Genomic DNA, 22,322 nt, shown 5'->3' on the forward strand with positions numbered 1-22,322 from the left:
GGAAAACATCCGGAAACTCTCGCACTATCGGAACCTCACCAATAGAACTCGGCCTCTCTGCGACAACTCGTGTATCCATCACATAGGCTACAAACCCTCTACAGCCCTGCTGTAGACTCTGTCTCGCTCTGGCAACCGAGCAAAATGCATACCCAGATCGGGTACCCTCGCCATACACCGTAAGTACTCCCCCACTGGGGTCTCGTATGGTCACCAATTGACGCTCGCAGTCGATAACAGCTCCAAATCGGCTCAACCAGTCCATGCCCATGATGACACAGACATCCCCCATCGCAATCGGTACCAGATCTATCGGGAACTCAACACCGAAAATCCCGAGTACACATCCTCGAATCACATCAGTAGCATACACCGCTCACTCATCGGCTATAGAAAGTCGCAGAGGTCGACTCAACGCCTCTCGTCGGATACTGATGTGCTGGCTAAACGCCAATGACACGAAAGATCGACTCGCACCCGAGTCAAATAACACTAAGGCAGGTACAGAACTCACAAGAAAAGTACCTATGCATACCACAATATAAGAACAATATTACAATCTCATAATAAGTAAACAAAAGAATACATACCAACCACGACATCGGGCGCTGTGCGGACCTCCTCCGCTGTCAACTAAAAGGGTCTCTCACGAGCCTTCGGAACCTCAGCCTTCACTGGCCGACTCTCTGTAGCTCGTGCAGTAACAGGGGCAGATCCTTGTGCTGGTCCCTGCGTCAGCTGTGGGCACTCGACCTTCCGATGGCCAATCTGATTGCAGTGGAAACAAACCATGAACCCCTTGGGGCAATCCTTGGCTATATGCCCCTCCTTGCCACACTTGTAGCAAGCACCCGCCCGACAAGTCACCTCATGTCCCTTGCCGCACTTCCCACAAGTGCGGCCCTTCTGGCCTCCAGTCCTCGAATCGGCGGGCTTCGCCCGCTTGGCTGCCGGCTGAGACTGTACCGGTCGCCTATCCCCCTTCTGATACTCCGCATCCTCCCTGGCCTGAGTCTCTAGCTCAATCTCCCTCTTCCGGGCATTTGCCTGAAGCTCAGCAAATGTCCGGTATGACGAGTTCGCCACGAACTCGCAAATATCCCTCCTCAAAATGCTCAAGTATTGGCTCATTCGTACCTGCTCAGAAGACACGTGCTCAGGGCAAAACAACGCCCTCTCATGAAACATCCTCGTAATCACTGCCACAGACTCGGTCCCCTGCTTGAGGGACAAGAACTCCTGGGCTAACCTTTCCCTCTCCACCGTAGGGACATACTCATCACGAAACATAGTGGTGAACCTCTCCCAAGTCACTACAGTGAGCTCTACAGGAGTGAAGTCAGCCGTCACAAACTTCCACCAGTCCTTCTCCCCCAAGCGAAGCTGGTTCAGTGTGAACCGTACCCTCAGATGCTCAGGACATGAGCATGTGTAGAAGCATCCCTCAATGTCAGATATCCACCTCATCGCGGATATCGGATCCTGAGTCCCGTCAAACTCTGCTGGCTTCGTGTTACTACAACAACGAGTCACCCCCCTGCGGCCTCGCGGCAACGACAGCTGCAGTGGCTGCAGCAGCAGCCGCCTCGGTCAGAGCAGCATATCGCTCGTCAAATGTCTCAATCAGCGTGGTCTTGATAGACCCAAACATCTCCGGTATCTCAGCTCGAATGGCTGCGGCCACCTCCTCGTGAATCATCCTACGGATCTCCTCATCACTAGTACCACTGGTACCACTGCCTCCTGGGTTGTGGCGCGTCCCCACCATGATGCCTCTGAAACATGACATAAAATAATCATAGACTCGACCGAGATTACTCACACTCGATCAACTGTTCCTACTTGTTCCTTAGCACCCTAAGGATTCTTACTTGGGATGTTTACCGATCCGGTGCTTTCAGTAGTACGGGCCCAATACTACCTTCCATACCGTATCTTTATCTACCCCAAGTCCTCCTCCTAGGATCCCAATTCGCAAGTACTCTATACCCTCTGAATTCAGCCTACTCTCAAGCAGACTTCTCACAAGCTACTCTCCGCTACCTACATGCACTCAAAGCAACTCACAGCAGCATAAAATCCTAGGCTAAGGCATCACATATCAGGCCACCCTAGTCCTAAGATATGAATATCACATAATATCTCATAACACATAATGTAAGGGTATTTTGGGAAATCACCGTTCGGGCGCTGGCTAATCATACACACTGTTCCGTTCTGCTTGTCTCAAAATCTCTTACTCTTTTAGAAAAATAGTTTATTCTATGTAAAATTTTCTCAAATCCTCAGTTTGAGTTCAGATACGCCCGAAGGTGCATCCGAATCCCTCAAACCAAGGCTCTGATACCAACTTGTAACGACGTGAAAATTTAAAACAATTTTTCATTTTTCAAACATATCATATCTCATATAAATCATTTCAAAACTCAAGTGTATCGAATGTTATCACAGTAAAACATATCCCAAAATCTCAATTACAAAATCCTCTGCCAGTGTGTACAAATCATGCCGGCGCCTTCCCGCAGTCCTCGTTAGTACCTGAAACACAAATCACATAACACGGTAAGCATAAATGCTTAGTGAGTTCCCCAAAATACCACATTCACGTATTAGCCTCTCGAGGCTATAGCATCGCATGACCTTCCGGTGAATGTGTCTCAGTGGGACCTTCCGGTCCCACAGCTCTGGTAGACCTTCCGGCCCTACCATGCCTTGCCTTCCGACCCCAACTTTGTTTGCCTTCTGACCCAATTCATTCAGCATATACATATCACAGTAAACATCTCACATAAGTCACATAACTCATATAAATACATAAGACCTTCCGGTCACACATAGTTACCATTCTAGGTAAAGTATAGTGAGAAGACTCACCTCGGGTAATCTCAGAAAGTCTCGAACTCGAAATACTGATCTAGCCTCTGCCTAATCACATAAAGTAATTTATCTCTAATTAACAACGATTCTCATAGGCTAGACTAATCCCTTCCTATAATCTCTCAGAAGGGGAAAAGACCATTTTACCCCTCCAATGGTCCAACTGTCCAAATGTTGACCAAACCCTAAAAGTCAACGAAAAGTCAACTCCAGTCAACAGTCCAACTTTGACCAGACTCGTCGAGTGCACTCGGGTGACTCGGCGAGTTCATGCGTATCCTCTGAATCCTCCTAAGGCCTCACTCGACTCGTCGAGTTAACCTTTCACTCGACGGGTTACCACTGATCACGAATCGCGGAACAACACGATCCGACTCGTCGAGTCCTCTCATGGACTCGACGAGTTTCCTCCATGAAAATGCTCAAACGACCTTCTGAGGTCAGATCTGTTTCTCTAACTTATAGATATGACCTTCTAACACCCAAAAGTCACGTAAAGGTCCCATCTTTATGTTCATGCATCGCACATATGGCTCTATTTGGTGAAATAACTCTTAAAATGGAACCCTAGACTCAAAACTCTTATGGGACTGCATAAAGCTGGATGATTGGGACTCTCTGGACCTCTCAAGGTCCAGATCTAAAGTCTATTCCTCAATGGGACTCCACATGCCCCATATTCCAACTAAAGAAGGGGTAAATAAACCCTAGATTCATGAGATCTACTATATACACGAAAATAGGCATGGATTCATACCTCAAACAACAACCTTTGATGAAGTGATAGTAGATCTGATCTCCTCAATCAGCCTAGCTTGAATCCCCTCCTTCCTTCCTGCAAGAATGCACTAAAAGTGAAGTAATTAGCTCCTTCCCTCACTCTCTATGCTTTCTGGTTCGTTAGGGTTTCTCAATTGGGTGTGCGGCCACAAATGAAGGCCATAAGGTCCTTTAAATAGGGCACTGGCCCAAAGATTTAGGGTTTCTATCCACAGCGCGGACTCGTCGACTCGACCCTCCCACTCGTCGAGTCCATTCATTAATCCGAGTCATCAGTCGCGATCCCACTCGACGAGTTTAGGCGTCAACTCGTCGAGTCCCTCTTCTCATCTCAAACAAATATCTAAATTATGATACCTGGAATTCCGGATGTTACACCAACAAGGTCCCAAAACTGTAAAATCCATAGAGGTCCACCAATGGCTCAATTTTCCAGATTGAGCCCAATCCCATATGGGTCTTATCCTAAGCCCATATTCACCTCTAATATGAATCAGGTAATCTCAAACACTCATTTGGACAAACTTGGTCAAAAGCATAAGTCAAAGGTCAAATTCAACACTCCGAGTTGACTCAACTCGTCGAGTTTGACCTTTAACTTGTCGAGTTCCCATGAATCACAGAGTCGTGAAATCGCGATCCAACTCGTCGAGTTCTTTCCTATAACATAATCGGGACTTTTCAATATAACTTGTCGAGTCCTTCCTTGAACTCGTCGAGTTCTTCAATCTTTAGAAACCAAGAAAACCTTAGCCAACTCGCCGAGTCATCTCATCGACTCGTTGAGTTTGCTCAGTAATCAGAAAGGTCGGGGGACCACGACCCAACTCACCGAGTTGGATAAACAACTCATCGAGTTTCTTTAGTCTTAACCCATTCAGTCACTTCCAATCGAGTCCAATGATTCCAAACCATAGATCTGGTCCCCGAGGGCTGAGATACCACGTAAAGTTGCTAACTTTACGTCTATGCAAAGTATCAAGAGGCTAAAAACACCAAAACTAAGCTTCATAAGAGGTCTAGGGCATGGAGAAGGGCCAAGACTTGATAAAGTTGGCAACTTTAAGTCTCATAGGCCATGAAATGCCTAGATCTGAAGTCATAACTTCATGGCATGCTCAAATCCAAGAATGACACTAAAATAAGCTACTAAAGGCCATAAACTTCTCCATGAAGAGATCTAGCAAATGAATAGTCAAGGTGTCGACTTTATACCTTGATATGGTTGCCTCAACAGAGAAATCCATGGATTCAAGCTTCTCCCTTCCACTAAGCATCACCAACTTCAACTCCTTCAAGAAAACATTAAAGAAACACTCTTTATGGACTCACAACACTCAAAAATGACGTTAGGATCTCGAGGTTATGGTTTTGGTCGATGGAGGCTGGAAATGAGACCAAACCTTAGAGCTTAAGTTGTTTAAATAGGGTGCACAATCCCGATTTTAGGGTTTCCCAAACCACGACCAACTCATCGAGTTGGTCCCTTCCAACTCATCGAGTTGATCTTCGAAAATGCGCGAGACCAATAATTCTTACTCGTCGAGTGTATGCCTTAAACTCGACGAGTTGACCTTTCAAAATGAGGTTTTATTTTCCATAATTAGCCTCCTAAATTTCGGGTGTTGCACTATAGAATGATTATCCAATTAAATAGTTATCCTGGTTTTCTTCAATGGTTTTACATTAATATTTTAAAAATTGAATATGGTAGGATATTGCCAAATGCACCAAGATATAGAGTGGTTGTTGGAAAAATTAAGGTTTCCTAATCTATAAGGAACCGTGAAAACATCCGGATCTTTGTAGGCAACCCTTTTTGTAAAATAGCATAAATATCTTCACATACTTTTATAGTTTTGTTACCTTATAGCTTTTTCTTTGATGTGCAAAGATCCTGAAGAAATTTTTTCATATTGAGGAACTTGTTTAGTTGCATCAAGCAAGAGCATATTTACCTCACCTTTTTATGTTGTGTTTTTCAATGTTTCCTTGCTCCAAATGTCATTGCTCATACTCCAAAAACCGGGTCTTCGTGAGATAAAGACCTAGGTATGTATTTATAGACTGAAAAATGTGTTGAGCAAGTTTTATGTTTGGCTCAACCGAGTCAAACTTACCCTTTGAACCAACTCGACCGAGTAAACCATTCCATCCCATTTTTCTTAATTTTGAACTAACTTGACCAAGTTTATGTGTAGTTTTGGAGTGAATCTCCTGCGATGGGAGTCTAGGGATTGAGGTGCGGAATTCCAAATAAGATGTCAATGGTTCAATCCCTGGCACTCCCAAAATTTGCTAGTGTTTCGCGATTGACCTCCCATGTGTGTCTTAGGGTACGTTGACCTGCGTCGCTCATATGGTGTAGTTTACCGTTTTTTTAGGCTTGAAGTGACTGAACCAAGTCAACACTCCTGAAACCTAAAATCATCTTTTTGATGGACTCGACTGAGTCAAACCCAAGGAAAAGGGTGCTAAGGCGTGTAACTCCTAAAAAATGTCTGAATCTTCGAAAATTTTAATTTTTACATATCAAATCTAATCTCCGCGAAACTTGAAATGCAACTCATCTACAACATCCTAAACATGTTCTAATCTTAAAAAAATATGTAAATCAAATGGTTCCACCAATTTAAATAAAAGTCCCAAAATATGTAAAATGCATGAGATTAAAATGTTAAATATGATGTAAATACATGGAATAGATGTCATAAAAGATACATAAAATACATTCACGTGAATCGAAATTAATAACAATGGAAAAACTAAAAATGAATGTGTATAATCATAAGTAAATTGTGTTTCTCGTTAATCCGAACAAACCCTAATTTTTTTTTTTTGGAAAAACACTCATATTTTGCAAAAGTTTTTGTTTGGACCAACTTTCTTGTTTTGACTAATAATTCCTTTGTTTTTCATGTTGTTGTTTATGGAGTTCTACAAATTTTCAATATTAAAATATGAAGAAGACATTCTATTTTTGGGCTATTGAGTTTAGATTCCAATCATAGATTGGAGTTTGGCTATTTTAAATTATTTTCATATTCAAATATAATGATAGTTTTCAAACATAATGATATCACAATCTAAACAACAAGTAATTATGAAGCTAGAACCGGAAATGAAAGGAAAAGTTAAGCACACATGACTAACTTAGATCACAAATTCAACAAGTTTTGGTCTTCAAATAAACTTACAAAATCAAGGAAATAGTGTTTCTAAAGTACTAAATGATGATATTATCTCCCAAAATCACCATCTTGAAGTCTAGGTTAGAAGTTGTGTTGAAAATTGCCAGAAATCCTCTTTTAATCGGAAGTTAAAAAGTCCAAAAAACTATTAGATCCAATTCTGCGACTGTGAAATGGTTTGCCTTGAGATTCCACGCCCGTGGAATGAGAAATTTTTGTGTCGAGAACTTCATTCCACGACCGTGGAATGCTCTGAGTGAATATCTAATTCCAAAATCTTGTTTTCTTCAATCTTGCTTCAGAAATTCTAAAATTTTGCAAAGAGCATCCCTTGACCATCCTAAGCATGCCCAAATTCCCGAACGCCCCTGAAACATCCACCAAAACTATCAAAAGTAGATTGATCCTCGAAAATGTCCCGAAAATGCAAAAATGCATGCAAAATTAAACTAAATGTTATGCAATACTTGAATTAAAATGAAATGAACATATAAAAATGTGCATTTTATGCTCCTAACAGTGGTGGCACCAAAAAAGCAACAGTGAACTCATATTTCAAAAACATTGCACCTAATAGAAAAAAATTATACTAACGGTCTGAATCGAAGTAGTGGTTTGGGACCCCCGGACACTATATAAGTCCACCATTGCTTAGAACATGTTTTTAAAATATAAAATATAGAGGGTAAATGATATATATATATATATATATATATATATATATATATATATATATATATATATATATATATATATATATATATATATATATATATATATATATATATATATCAACAACGGGCAAAATTTCTTTTCCTTTTCTTCCAACTTAAGAACATAATTTTCATTTATTTTCCTTCTATTTTATTTCAACTCGAGAACACACCTAATTAAGAAAAACAACTCTTCCTTTTATTCCTTTTTTTTCCTTCACTTTCTTTAATTTTAAAACTCGAGAAAAGGATGTTAGCAATATGTAAATACATTTGGATATGTATTTTGCCAACAAGAATCGGACAAAACATTATTTATCCTTGTTTTAAAAAAAATAAATATCTTTCCCATATTTTTTTTATTGAAAACTATCGACCACACCATAAAAAACATGAAGAAGAAAAAAAAGGAAAGCCAAAATGAAAAGTTGGTCCAGGCAAAAATATGTCAACTATGAGGGTTTCTGAAACGAAAGTATGTATAAAATCGGATTGAAAAAAAAAAGTGAAGACTTTTCGAAACTATTCATAAAACCGGAAGAATACAGGTAAATCAGCTAAGAAAAAATCGGTAAATATAAATGTTTTTAGAAAAAAATATATATATGTTTAGACCAGAAAAATCAATGTATAAAGTTTTTTATATAATTAAACAAGTTCATTAGAACTTGATGCTCACATAAATTGTTAAAATATTAATATAAAATTCTATATTAATTTAATACAAAATATATTTGTAAAAGTGCTTTAACATAATATATTATTAATATGTTACGTAAACTTTTTAACGTTAATTCAACTATTATCATTTTTGTTTCAGAAAAACAAAACTCACGTGCTAGACTTCTGAAATTGGTTGGGAACAATATTTTTTTTAGTTCTTTGCGTGTTGGCCTTTTGTAGTCGGTTTTCCATAATACACATCCATTCTTCTAAATAAATCTAAACATTCTTTTGGTTTGTTCGTTTTAGGCCATAAGTTTGTTTTGATAATTTTAGAAACAAAATAAGTCAAATTAATATGAACTCAATCGAATCATCATAAGCAACAAGCCAACCATAATGGCATAACTGGTTTTCTTATACTGATAGTCGATTTAAACTGAATAATGTATTCATATTCTGTACATACCAAAAAAAAAACAGAAAAAAAAAATACATGTCTAACCAAATTAGAAGTGCTTTTTTACGCTAAATCCACTATAATATTGTTTAAAATAGAAAGCTTCGAAAAAAGTTATGATATTACCATAATAGAGCTGTACAGAAAAATAAACAAAAATAAAAAATTAAATTTAAATAACTCTTATAAGTTTGTTTCAAAATTTAGACAAAAATCAAACAAAATGTCCAGATAGCCATTATTTTTGCAACCTTCGCTGCTAAGTGGGTCAAGAAAAAATTAAAACTCCACAATTCAACTAAAAAGATAAATACAAAATAATACAAATATTCTATATAAATGTATGCTCGCTAATACTATTGTTTGTTAAGTTATTCTAATTTTGTAAGCGTTATCTTTTATTGTTGTAATTATGTTTGTTAAAATTATTGTTTGGAAGAAATCTATATATTCACGTTGATGCACAAATAATCGGATTTTTGTATATAATAAAATTTTGAAATTTTGAAGTTGAGTTTTATGCGCTACCTATATGAGAGTAAAGCAAAACTTGATATAATTTTTTTTTTTCAAGTACGTTTATTTACACCAAAGTAACATTAACTTTTAAAAGAATCATTAAAATCGAACTCACAAGTTGCAACCTTTCAAATTTTATAGTTCAGTTTTTTGCATATAACAAACTCAATAAACAATGTTCAATTGTATTACAAACATTGCAATAAACCAAAATTTGATACAAACATGTTTATGTGAAACGCTGCCATGTAAGGAACATTCAATTTCAACTTTTCAAGAGGCGGTTGCTTGATTTAGGATTTCTTTACGTGTTATTATTTTTCTTGTAACAATAATTTATAACATATTTGTTATAATATTGGGATTGTGCTAGACTGCGAGTTATATCTGTTACTTGATAAGTATAAATAATAAACGCGCAATCATGTTGTCAAAAGATAGGAATTTATATTAGTTTGCAATAAAAAAAGAAATATGTAAACGAAAACAAGTCTGTGAAATACTTTAACAATACAATCGAGAGAATTAGAGATATATGATTTATAATCCAGCCTACAAAATTTTTACAAAAATAAAACAGCAACCAACAGATAATGATTTGCAATCTGTTTATAAACTTTTGCAGCCGCTGGTGTGGTCTACATCTGTGATCTGTGTATTGCAGATTTGGAAAGACAAGAGCAATGCAAATGAATGTTGTTGTGAAATGGGTTTGGGTTTGATTAATAAGTGGACTTTTGTCTAATAAGCATCTGCTGAAGCTGAATGACTTGCTGCTGTTGTTCTGGAGGCAAAGAGCTTAACTGCTCTGCTGTCAGATTCATCACTTGTTCCAATAATTCCGATTCCGAGCCAGAGGGAAGAACCTGCACCCAACCCATTCAGACAATCGATTAATCATACACACCAATTTATTTTTTAATATAAATAAATACCTCAAGTTTCTGCTTCTGGGAGTCTATGGGCCCTGCTTTTGAGAAGTGGTTTTGATTTATATGTGGAGTAGGTGTAGGTGAGAAAGGGGCAGCTTTTCCATCCTCCATTTTCAATAATTTTGTTGGATGATGATTAATTTGATCGCTGTTGCTGTTGTCGCGTCCATGTCCATGTCCATTTTCTTGTAACTTTGAAGCAGTGTTATTGTTTGGAATTGGATGATTATTATGCCCCCAACCACCAGTTGGGATGTTATGATGCAAAGGCAATACATGATGATGATGATGATCCTTGTCTCCATTATTAAGAATAGAAGGTCCGATTGAGGAGCTGGGCTGTAAACACATTCAAAACCATCAATTTTTATTTTAATGAAAGTAGGCATCGTACTTTGACCCAATTATAGCATTCTACTTATATTTTTATTTTTCTTATCATATTACTACTTTGAAAACTCTACCTAGTTATAGCAATGAAAACTGCTTTGAATCTAGATGACATTGTTATAATTTGGTAGACTTTTCAAAGTACAATGTTGTAATACGAAGAAATGGAAGTAGGATTCTATAATAAACAAATCAACTAAAGTAGGTTTTGCTATTTCTGTCATTTTACCCTAAAAACAAAACCATAAACAAACCTATTCTATGAGGCACATGATTCCAATAGCTACATATTTGCAAGAGTAAAGTGTACATTAGCACCTTAAAGACATTATCTTGTAATAATGAATGAGGGGGAGTGGGTATAGAAATAGAAGGTTGTTGTGGATGCAACGACTGAAGTGTTCCAGACACTGATTGTACTCCTCCCAATAATGTCGGATGTGGTGGTGGGGTCTGAAACCGGGGAGGGGGCTGTAGGGGAACAGATGAATGTGATGATTGACTTTGAGCTTGAGGCATGATGAACCCAAGTGGCATCTTGTTTTGAGCAAGAGGCGGCAGCAGCAGCAGCCCAGAAAGAAGCTGTGATCCAGATTGTTGAGCCACTGGACCAGGAACTTGCCGACTAATCCCCGCCATCTGTAACTACATCATACAAACAAAACCATTAACCATCTACTTTTTCTTAATATATTAATTATTATATGAGTAATGAGTAATTTTCACCAAGAAACACATAAAAATTTGACATGGCTTTATAACACTTCTCAAAAGTTGCATGATTTTTACAACTTTTTTCCAAGTTTGAAGAAAGTAAATGCATACCAATTGGGGAGGAACTGTCTTCAGCATTATATGAGCCTGCAATCAAAACATTAGGAAAGATGTTTAAAAAGTGTTTACTTTAAAATTTAAATAATAAGTTGGAGATAAAGACTTTTAGTGGAAAGATAATATGAGCTAGTGATAGTATCATGAGAGGAATATATGGAACTAAGTTTAGGGTCAAAAAATAACCTGCAAAACCGCTTTTGACAATTGTGGATTTGCAAGAAACAGTTGGCGTGCTTGCTCCTTGTTTTGAGTAGCCAATGCCTGTTTGTGTTATCAACATTAAAACAATTACATTATTGATTTATTTCAAGTTAATTACTAAAAACTTAGACCATAAAAACCACGTGCTTTCTGCATACCTTGACTTCAGTCAAAACCTCAGTCAACTGGGTGTTGGACATTTTAGCCAGATGAAGAGTCAAAGGGTCTGTTCCTGGTATGGGTTGACTCCGGATGCCATTTTGACCACCTCCAAGAGCTCCCGCCATCACAATTGCAGCAGCCATTGCATCTTGGAGACCAAAACTCTGGTGAACACTAGGATCTCCATGTCCAGCTGGACCCCCAATTTGTTTTTGAGGAGCTATGTTACAGGAACACAACATTATTTCAAAAGATATTACATTGATTATCTCATACTACTATTACAAAAGTAATCAGCTCAGGCGAAATCTTACCTGTATTTGTAGCCATTCCAGGTCCACCACGACCCTGGAAAAAAAAATTAAATCATCAATGAGACAATGTCAATGACTATATTCAAATCATTTAATTTACCTGTTCTTTGCTTCTTTCGTTATTTTTGTCATTTTCAGCAAAATCAACTCTTAATTGTCTGCCATTGATATCATAACCATGAAGATTACGTCTAGCACTTAGAGCTGTCTCTTCATCTTGGTATTCACAGAACCCATAACCTTTGGGTTTACCAGTTTCTCTATCCACAACTAATCTGACAAGTTGGAAGAAGACAGAGAAATTATCAAATCAAGCACTTCAATTGCCTCCTTTAACTAATTGGGTGCTAAGATAAATGCAATGATTCTGGTGAATGTTACTAATTACTATGATTAGCCATAAATTTTTCAGATTAAAGCAGGCAGCAAGCAGCATTAAACCGAAAAAATAAAATAAAAAATAGTACTTTGTGGAATAGATAAATTGACGAACCTGAATGATACAACAGGGCCAACCTCCTCACAAATTTCTCTAAGCTGTTCTTCAGTTGCATCGTATGGTATGTTTCCAACTGCAAATAAACAAGTCGTATAATGATATAAGTGTTAAATTGATTACAAACTTCCAATAAACCATAGACAATGAAAATAAACTCTACTGTATTGACTGCGTTAGGGTTTTTAGATTTTCTGCATATTTTTCCTATAATTTGGTTCAATCTCAAACCCCTGGTTACGAAAATGTACAAGTATAGAAGGAGATAACGAACCAAAAACGCAGCGATGTTGAGAATTGGCCATCAAAATTAACAAATGAAGTTGAAGATAGGGTTAAGCTCCCTCTTATTCTTCCTTAGCATCGTAAACTCTCCAATTTCTTCACTAATTTATTCAGTAAACCCATAAAAAAGTTTCTCCACTGAGCTTTCAATCAAACCACGACTACCACCAAGACAGGTTCGCTCACGCTTCTCCGACTGATTCCTTAAAAAATATCAATAAATAAGAAAAGGGGAATCTACAAACTAGAAAAATGAAGGGTTTTTCGTTTCTGATTGTATAATTGGGAGTATGAGGTATTCTGGGATTCTACAAAATTGAACCCTAAAATCCGTATGTTGTACTGAGAAAATGGGATTTAGAAAAGGAAAGTAAATAATGATGATATGATTGACAGTTACAGCAAATATCCCAAGAATTACAGAGTGAGAAGGAAAAGGAGAATGTGAAAATGGAATTCTATCATTATTCAGGGAAGGAAGGATCTGTTGGACGTCAGATTGGGGAAAATCTTTATGCAAGAGCAGCACGATCTATTTGTTCAAGGAAAGAACATTTACAAACAAAACCTTATTTCTCAAGTCCTCACAAAATAAATAGAAGCTCTGGAAATTGGATGAACTTATGTTTTTTTACCTTTTGTTCGTATAATTTTTTACATCGGGAGTCTTTATGTTTCAAAATTAACATTATTATTATTATTATTATTATTATTATTATTATTATTATTATTGGCTAACTCCGTTGTAAATAAAGATTAAATACTCTTGAAATGACTTATTTTTATCTACTTTTGTTTTTTATTAAAAAAAATTACACTAACACTTTATTCTTTCATAGGGGTGAGCATTTGGACCGAATCAGGTCAGACCAGACTGAATCGGCTATTGGATTAGATCGGTTTTATACAAATTTGTGGACCTTGGATTGGACTTGTTAAGGCTTACCAGGTCCAGGTCAAGATCTAGCTCCCGGTTCTTGGACGTAAAGTGAGTATCTGAATCGGACCAGACTAGACCTGACCTGTTTTGCAGAAATTGATGAACCTTACACCAGATATATTGAGGCTAATCAGGTTCATGTCCGGTCTGGAGGACCAAATGCTCACCCCTAATTCTTCCACTTCACCTTCCTTCCTCGGAAAATTTAATATTTGATTGTTTTTAAAATCAATGTATGCTCAAATTTTTAACAAAATTTTTTTATTCAATAGCGGAATTTCCTAGATTCTCATAATATTTTTATAATAAATGATTATCAAACTCAATATAATTCAACTCACATATCAAACCATAAATAAAACATAAACGAATAGAAAATAGAGTACAATGCTAAATGCTAAAGGTTTAAGTCTTGAAATCTCCAAAACTCTCAAGCTTCTTTATTTGAAGTAAACTGTCATACTAGAAAGTAAACTGTCATACTAGAAAATCTGAGGACACTAATAAAATTAGACTTATTAGAATTTAAAACACTTTAAAATTTATTAAAATCACGTCTACATCTTTAACACTTTATCACATATATTTTCATATAAACCATATCTACCACCACTGAAACACCTTAACACGATTTAAATTCATATAACAGCCAAAAGAATTAAACTACACACATGTACACAAATAAATGTAACCTTAACCCCGTAGACCTATTGTATCACTAGGACAAGTGTGAAGCACAAGTCAATAACATTAAGACAAGTGCAAACACAAGTCGATCGTTTCGAATAACACAAGGATAAGTGAGTAACATAAGTTGCTAACATTAGAACATGTGAAAATCACAAATCGATATCTCTGGGACAAGTACAAAGCAGAAGTCGATATTTTCCACTCATAAAGAGCTAGTCTGATTGTGGCACTAGGCAACGACATTCAAAAATGTCAAGGCGGTCAAGCTACTTCGGATATTTAGCCCCTTACACGTAAGCTTGGGCCTCTCATAGTCATCTCACACCTGTTTCCCACTTTAAACCCTTTGAAATGTTGTGTAAAAACTTCGGTAAAAATCCTTTAATATTGTAAAACACTTAACCCTTTAGCAAGTTTAAATCCCTTTAACAACTTTGAAAGCCATGTAAGATCACATTTAATCACATATATGTAGTATAGTAAGTAGTATAGTATGTACATCATTAATATGTTCTTTAACACATTGCATGCCATATAATCACATAAAAAGCCATGCACAATAACATGATACACAGATAAAAAATAATAGCAAAAAAATTTAGTTTTATACTTCTATAGGGGATAGTGTTCAAAAAAAATATATGTACTCACCTTAGCCTCTCCAATGTCCTTTCACCTACACAAAAGTCTAGTAATCTCTCTAGCTCATCAAGAAAAGCCCTATTCACAACTCACAAATACAACCTTATTAATTATTAGTTTCATGAATGCTACAATGTAACTCTTTTATAGGGTTTTAATAGTATCTTGTTTAGCTTATATCGCTTTAGTTTCAAGAATAATTATGGTGTCGTGGCTGTTTGTAACCCATGAATAGAGAGGGACGGATTGTAAATGAATCAATGCTAATAGGAAGCAAAAACACCGGAGAATAGGGTTCATGACACACGGTTTCATGGCTGGGATACTAGGCATAAATGTCGGGGGCGTCTTTGGTGAAGTAGTTTGTTAACAAAAGAAAGAGACAAGTTTTGGCATAGCCTATGGACCCTAACAGCTGGCAAGAGAACTATAGCAAGAATCCGAGGTTATCATAGGTTTTTCACAAAATTGGAGAGATCATGATCATAGGCGGCGGGCATCATAGGTTTTTCACAAAATTGGAGAGATCATGATCATATGCGGGGTTTTTTTTCTGGATATTCTAACACGTGCCAGGTAATATATTGGGCAGCAAGGTAGGGACGTTATGCATCAAGATTTCAAAAAATATGACATCTAGTTTGGAGCTATGAAGGTCCGCGAAGCATAGGGTCTAATGGTTGCTTTCAACGTACACTTTATTTAATCTATTATTTAGTGTATAATTCAGTTCGATAAGCATATATGGTTCTCATGGCTGGAATTAATGGTAGCAACAATTGCATGAATGGAATCAAGCATTTTTTTTAAGGACACTTACAAGGAGGCCGGCTATACATAACTTGAGCAGCAAGGTTTTATGAACAAATTAAACAAGAATTCTCGTGACATAGATTGGACAAGAAAGAACAAGTATAGCATGGTTTTATTCTGAAAATCCTAAAACATGGAATTCAGATAGGAATTAAATTTTACAGGAATAAGAAAAGTTTGGGAGAAGCTTGGAAAGAACATGCTCTACTTGTTCGAGATTTTCATCCATATGCATGGCAGCAACATCAATTGAAGAACGAATTAGGAATTAGAAACGAAGGGACTTACTAGTGTCGTGTTTGGTATCTTCTGCTTCAAGGACGCGTATAATCTACAAAAACCCTAGCTAGGCTACCTGATCAAGACCTCTCTCACGTCTATTATGCGTATGGCTCACTGATGAATGCGTATAGAGTACGACTAGGGATCGTTATATGGAGGGCTATGCGTGAGGAATACGGAATACGGTTGGTCTTGAGCTGCGTATGGATCATTGCAAATTTGATTATCAAATATCTAATCTCTTTTGGTCTTTCTACCCGAAACCCGTATTCTATGATTTTATGATACTTTCTGGATTGGTAGAGTACCCCCTCAACTTATTTTATTTCAGTTTTAATAATTTTTATTTAAATTTTTTGCATTTTTATTTCCCTTTTATGACACTTAGGATCGGCCCTAGAGGGAAATAAAGGTATGATATCTAATTTTGAAGTTCCAATATCTAATTATGACACTTAGGATCGGCCCTAGAGGGAGGGCAAGCTGGGTGACCGTCCCGGATCTCGCTAAATTTTTTGAGGCCCCCGAAATTTATAATAATTATATATATACTTTTGGATTATATAAAATACGATATGCAACATGACAAACAAATGCACTTTAGCTGAGATGGTTGAGGCGCTCGAAATTTTGAATTAATGAAAAGGGCCCATGTTTGAATCTCATAGCTAGAGATGGAAGTGGTGAAAATAGAGGGAAAATAGACGATGATTAGCGGGAAAATAGACACTGTTCCGAAATGACTTTTCAATTGTTAAAAAACACATTTAATCACTTCATAATCTTATTTCCAATCTAAAATTTCCACATCTATGAGAGTGACCTGCAAATAGAAAAGAAAATGAGAGACATTCCAAGATTGCATAAATGAAGCTACTGAGTTACGATTTTGAATCCCCCAATTTCTGATTTTGAAGTTCTAATTCTAAAGGTATGATATCTAATTTTGAAGTTCCAATTTCTAGGTGTGTGTTTAGTATCCCAGAATGAGTATGATATGCAGTCTTTTTTTCCCGAATTCATCAATCTTTACCAAGTCATTAATTGTTAAAAACTATTTCAATCAAGAAGGGATGAAATCGACTATTCCAGTGAAGTTTTTTTCCCAAAAAAATCAATGCATATGAAGTGTTAGATGCAATGTTGGAATGAAGCCAACTGTTCCATTCAAGTTTTTTTTGTAATCTTTTTCATGCATATGAAGTGTTCGATGAAATGCTGGAATGAAATCAACATTTTTTTTTATTCATATGAGTATTTTAGGTTTTAAAAATTTAATATACAACTTATGAACTTAATTTCTATCTTGATAGAACAAGTGACTATAGACTGCATTAAGTTTCTCATGTTCAATTGTTGCACAATTGTGTATGCACAATCTAAAAAGATCAATTTCATCAAGATCCAAGATGAAGTAATTGAAAATACACAACTGAATCAAAGTAAGTTACTATTTCTTCTATTAGCTCTTTAGATGTACAATCCTGCCACTCCCTCCCGTTTTCGCTTTTAATAATTATGGATCCTTGTTCAAAGAAGTGCGACAAAATGCCAAAAGAAAAAAAAAAAAAAAACTAAATTTTGCAAGACTGTGAGTTTAGACATTGTAAAAAAAAAATGTTTCGTACACTAATTCTAGTTATCTAAATATAATATTTTCTTTATCTTGAAGGGCCTCATTTTATGTTTTTGCCCCAGGCCCCAAATCGGTTTGGACCGGCCCTGTGACACTTCACCCTATAATAATTTAAATGTCAAACAAATCCCTTTAAATACTAACTAACTAGATATTAAGTAAATCCCAAAAACTAATTTAATAACAAATAAACCTTTTTAATAATTCGATGTTGGAAACTTATGTTATCATATTTATACATAATTTCACTCGATAAATAAATAAATTTAGATCAAAATTAAACAAAAAAAGGTCTGATAAAATATCTACACTATGATAATTGCTTGATTGTGATCAATTTTATTTATCCGTTATTTTAGTATTAAAACACTTAATGGCCTAATTATGACTACGCAACACATAGCCTTGTCTTGTCCCGTAAAAGCCACTTGATGCTCTACGCAAAGCGTAGAGCTGTTACACATCGCGTAACCTGACTGATGTTGACTTTTGAATTTTGACAATTGACCTTTGACTTTGAGCAAGTTTAACTTTAGGTCAAATTGGGTAATTTGAGTAGTAGATTGAGGCTTGATCCCTGTTTGATGTTTAGGTGACCTGTAGAGCAGATATTTGGAATGGTGATCAGTTCAACTATCTTCTAGACTTTAAGGTGAGTCTTCCTCACTGTACTCGTAGGTCGAATGCACCAATGCCGACCCACTAGGTTGTGTTATGTATTCTAGTATATAGGATGTTACTATGTTATAGTGATGTGTTAGATTGGTAGATCTATATGATTACATGTACTTATTGGTTATATGTTTATTTGTTTCATATGTCGACATAGTGTGGTTGAGTTGAGGTTTTACTGCTCTATGATGTAAGCCAACAAACCCGGAACAATCCAGTTCGATGACTGTGGGTCGGGGGTAATCCAATCCGATGATTGTGGACCCGGGGGTAATCTATTCTGATGACTGTAGGCCGGGGGTAATCCATTCCGATGATTATAGGCGGGGGGTAATCCAGTCTGATGATTGTGGACCCAGCATGCACATTTATATTTGTTTTATTGTGTGGGGTATTTTGAGGTAACTCACTAAGCTTTGACTTACAGTTTGATTTTATGTTTCAAATACATCAGATGATTTGGACAAGCTGAATGCGTGATTGTGCACATCATCATTGATATTTTGTTGGTTGATTATTTTGGGATACTTTGATTTTGACCATGTTCTTGAAATAATGTTTTTGTATGGTTTATGGATTATTAAAGAGTTTTGAAAAATGAAAATTGTTACTATGATTTTGGGATGTGACATTTACTAAAAAAGTTGCAGTTAAAATACGTTTTCTATATTGAGTTCAGTTAAAATTGTTACTATGATTTTGGAACGTACGCCCAGCGTACCTCTAGTTCCTCCGCGACCATTCATGCATAGTACGCTAAGCGTACACTTAAGTACGCCCATCGTACTTAAAGGGCCAATTATGCTAAAATGAAATTCTTGAGGGTTTCAAGACATACCAGATTTAGGGTGTTACACATAGGGTTCACAACCCTCCTATATTCTTCTTCACACCAACGAGTGATATCTTTCTTCTCTTATTGTCATTCTTATCTTCCATCATAGGACCACATGACTTCCTAAAAAAATCCAACAAGAAAAACTTTCACCCTTCCTTCGCCATAACCAACATCAAAACTTAATGTCGATAACCCTTGATCAAAATGATGATCGTTACACATCTTAGGTTAACTTTTCCATATCATTACATGTGCCTACAATGATCTTGACCAATCTTCAAGCAATGGATTTACAAAACCATCTCTCTAGATTTTCTTAAAACTATCATAGAGATAAGAGCATGTGCAAGGGGAATGCTAGAAATCTTTAAAGTTAACAAAGATGTAAAGAGTTTTTTAGAATTTTTTTTTTAATAAAGTTGATATTTAATCCGAAAAAAATTGCAAAAATATAAGGGCTAATTCGGGAAAAAAATGAAAATGTAGGGGATAAATCGAAAAAATAAAAATTATAAGGGTAACGTAATGGTTTTTTTAGGAAAAAAAAGGTTTAATTCGAAAAAAACTTAACATATAAGGGTCTTTTTTGCGATTAACCCTTCAAACTAAATTGAAATTCGATCCAACCCATCTAAATTACATTTCAGTTGAATCATTTTTTATAATTCGGTTTTTCAAGAATCAAGACATTCAAAAATATATATAACTTTAATAATAATTTCACATTTTATCAGTCACATAGTATCTTAGTAAACTCTGATAGAAGAATTAAAAGCAAATAATTTATTTGTCAATTAAAATTTATAAAAACCTATTATTGATACAACTGAGTTTGACAAAACAATAAAATGGTGTATGTGTGTGATGATTGAGTTAGATACTAATAAACAGATGGAAACAATTTCTCATGACGTGTTTGGCACGGAACGTTTGACTTCTAGCGTTTGATAAAACGTTCCGTTTTAAACAAAAAGTATCGTGTGACACTACAACCTTTTAGCATTTAATTTAAACAAAACGCTTCAAATCTAAAAACTATCACACGTAACTTTTAAGGCTATGGGGTGTCGCACCTTCTTACCATTGGTGAAGGCTGAGGTAGGGATGTCAACGGGGACAAACGGGGCATGGAGTGTATCCCCCACCCCCACCCCCACCCCCGAAATGTCCAACCTTCCTACCCTTGCCCCCGCCCCTGAATCCCCCTTATTACCCCTGCCCCTGCCCCCGTTCCCCCTCCCCCAATTATTTTTTTAGGTAACAAATAATTATTTATAGCAGAATTTTACATGTTAAAAATAAAAAAGTTATGGCATCTTAAAAACATTATACTAACAACTTAAAAAACATGTTTTTTATTGAATTTTGGAAGCTCAAACTCATGTTATTGTTTATTATATTTATATAATTAATATATGTATAATTTATTAACAGGGTCCCCATGGGGGTTTCGGGACGGGATTGCCCATCTCGCCCCCGCCCCCATCATTGCCCCGATTTTTTTTAATAAATACCCACAAATGCAACGGGGCCCCCACGGGAACAATGTCCCACGAGACTTTTTGACATCCCTAGGCTGAGATGGCAGATATACCGTCGATGAACATTGGGCCATGAGGGGGGTAAGGGGTTTTACTGCCGGTATAATACCAACGATGATTTTTTACCGCGGGTAAAAGTTTTTTCAAAAATAAAATTAACATTGGGCTGGTTTGAACGTTGGAACTATCTGTTGACATCATTAATTTTTTTGCTTTCCATCTATTCTAATATATATATATATATATATATATATATATATATATATATATATATATATATATACACTAGTTGTGTACCCGCGCAAAGCGGCGACGACAAATAGTTTTCGAGCGCTGATTAATTTATTTCGATGAATAGTTTTCTTACGGCTATCAGATCAAACCATAAAAACCTTTAAGTATAACCAAGTTATAATATTCATAATTTTTTCATTTTTACAATCCTCAAACGTTGATAAATTTATTTATGTGTCACTTCTGTGCAAATTACAATTAATCATTTGTTCATAATGTTAACTTCTAATAACCGTAACATCTAAACTTGTTTCAGAACTTTGACCGGTTTGGTGGGTTGTAGGGTTGTAATAATTCAATTCGATTTTTTTTTCAATCTATTTTAAGTTGTTTTTTTAGTCCTAAACCATTTTAATTTATATATTTAACAAAAATGTTTATCCATTTATTTGTTTATTGTAGCATTTTAGTTTTAATTTTTAACAAGATTTTGAATTGGATAGGACCATTAAAATCATAGATGCTTTTAAAAATCAAAACAAATAGAATCCAACAATACAAACAAATGGGTAAAACGGAAAAATATTTTACTTCCTTTTTGAGTTAAAAAGATTCTTACCATATACTTTCTTAGACAGCTGACTAAATTTCATATAAAAATCCAAAGTCATCTCCAACCTTGACAAAACGAAGAACGCAACTATTGAGAAATGCCAATATGATTATATATGATTATGAGTGGATTATAAAAAAAACCACAAATTTAAAATAGCAATGCAATAATAGATTGAATATAACTTTCAACAAATAAGCTCATGATTAGTTACCAAGAAAGAGAGACGACCTATAACATAGAAACTCATGGTTGCCTACCAGGATCACCATATGCAACCATGATGGGTTTAGCACTCCTGATGGCAGTGTTAGATACTCGAATCTACAAAAAAAATCGACATATTGACATGCTTAGCAGATGAGACCGCATCTAAAACCCTAAAATCATGGTTCAAAAAAGAAAAATTTATAAAGAGAAATGAAATGGATGTTTACTGTGGTGGCATTTAATAAATTGATCATGATGTTGAGAAGATGAATCATATCGACATCACCATTGAGACCCAAAATTACAATTATTTCAATTGAGGGCACATTATTTTAACAATAAATCCAATTAGGTCTATAGTAACAAAAAAAACATTCGGAGAAAGAATATTTGT

At 36.0% G+C, this 22,322-nt stretch overlaps 1 protein-coding gene and 1 long non-coding RNA gene across 3 annotated transcripts; one reads left to right on the forward strand and one right to left on the reverse strand.

Annotated features, from left to right (window-relative positions):
- Positions 1-9,611: 9,611 nt before the first annotated feature.
- Positions 9,612-13,397, reverse strand: CSTF64 (cleavage stimulating factor 64). Of its 2 annotated transcripts, none has more exons than XM_079067431.1 (10): positions 12,807-13,397; positions 12,530-12,608; positions 12,137-12,311; positions 12,037-12,070; positions 11,719-11,942; positions 11,543-11,620; positions 11,351-11,386; positions 10,844-11,164; positions 10,139-10,474; positions 9,612-10,069 (listed from the first exon to the last, which is right to left on the reverse strand). In XM_079067431.1, exons 1-10 carry the CDS (start codon positions 12,835-12,837, stop codon positions 9,926-9,928), a joined length of 1,458 nt encoding a protein of 485 aa, XP_078923557.1. In that variant the 5' UTR covers positions 12,838-13,397; the 3' UTR covers positions 9,612-9,925. The 2 variants fall into 2 exon arrangements, with proteins under 2 accessions (XP_078923557.1, XP_078923550.1); XM_079067424.1 differs by having other exon boundaries at positions 10,844-11,170.
- A 3,404-nt stretch (positions 13,398-16,801) lies between these two features.
- On the forward strand, positions 16,802-18,991 carry LOC145103758 (uncharacterized). Its single transcript, XR_013706846.1, has 3 exons — positions 16,802-17,115; positions 18,413-18,472; positions 18,650-18,991. It is a non-coding gene; the product is annotated as an uncharacterized LOC145103758 (long non-coding RNA).
- Positions 18,992-22,322: the final 3,331 nt, after the last annotated feature.

Source organism: Lactuca virosa, chromosome 1, assembly GCF_052849685.1.
Source record: "Lactuca virosa cultivar CGN04683 chromosome 1, Lactuca_virosa_CGN04683_v6, whole genome shotgun sequence".
In the NCBI taxonomy this organism is placed as follows: Eukaryota; Viridiplantae; Streptophyta; class Magnoliopsida; order Asterales; family Asteraceae; genus Lactuca; species Lactuca virosa.

Excerpts from the sequence above, each read along its gene's own strand:
- CSTF64 (XM_079067424.1), bottom strand. The coding sequence starts at position 12,837 with ATGGCCAATTCTCAACATCGCTGCGTTTTTG. Across the intron at positions 12,071-12,136 it reads ACGAAAGAAGCAAAGAACAG|GGTCGTGGTGGACCTGGAAT; the intron begins GTAAATTAAATG and ends TTTTTTTTCCAG. Across the intron at positions 10,070-10,138 it reads CCCAGAAGCAGAAACTTGAG|GTTCTTCCCTCTGGCTCGGA; the intron begins GTATTTATTTAT and ends GGTTGGGTGCAG.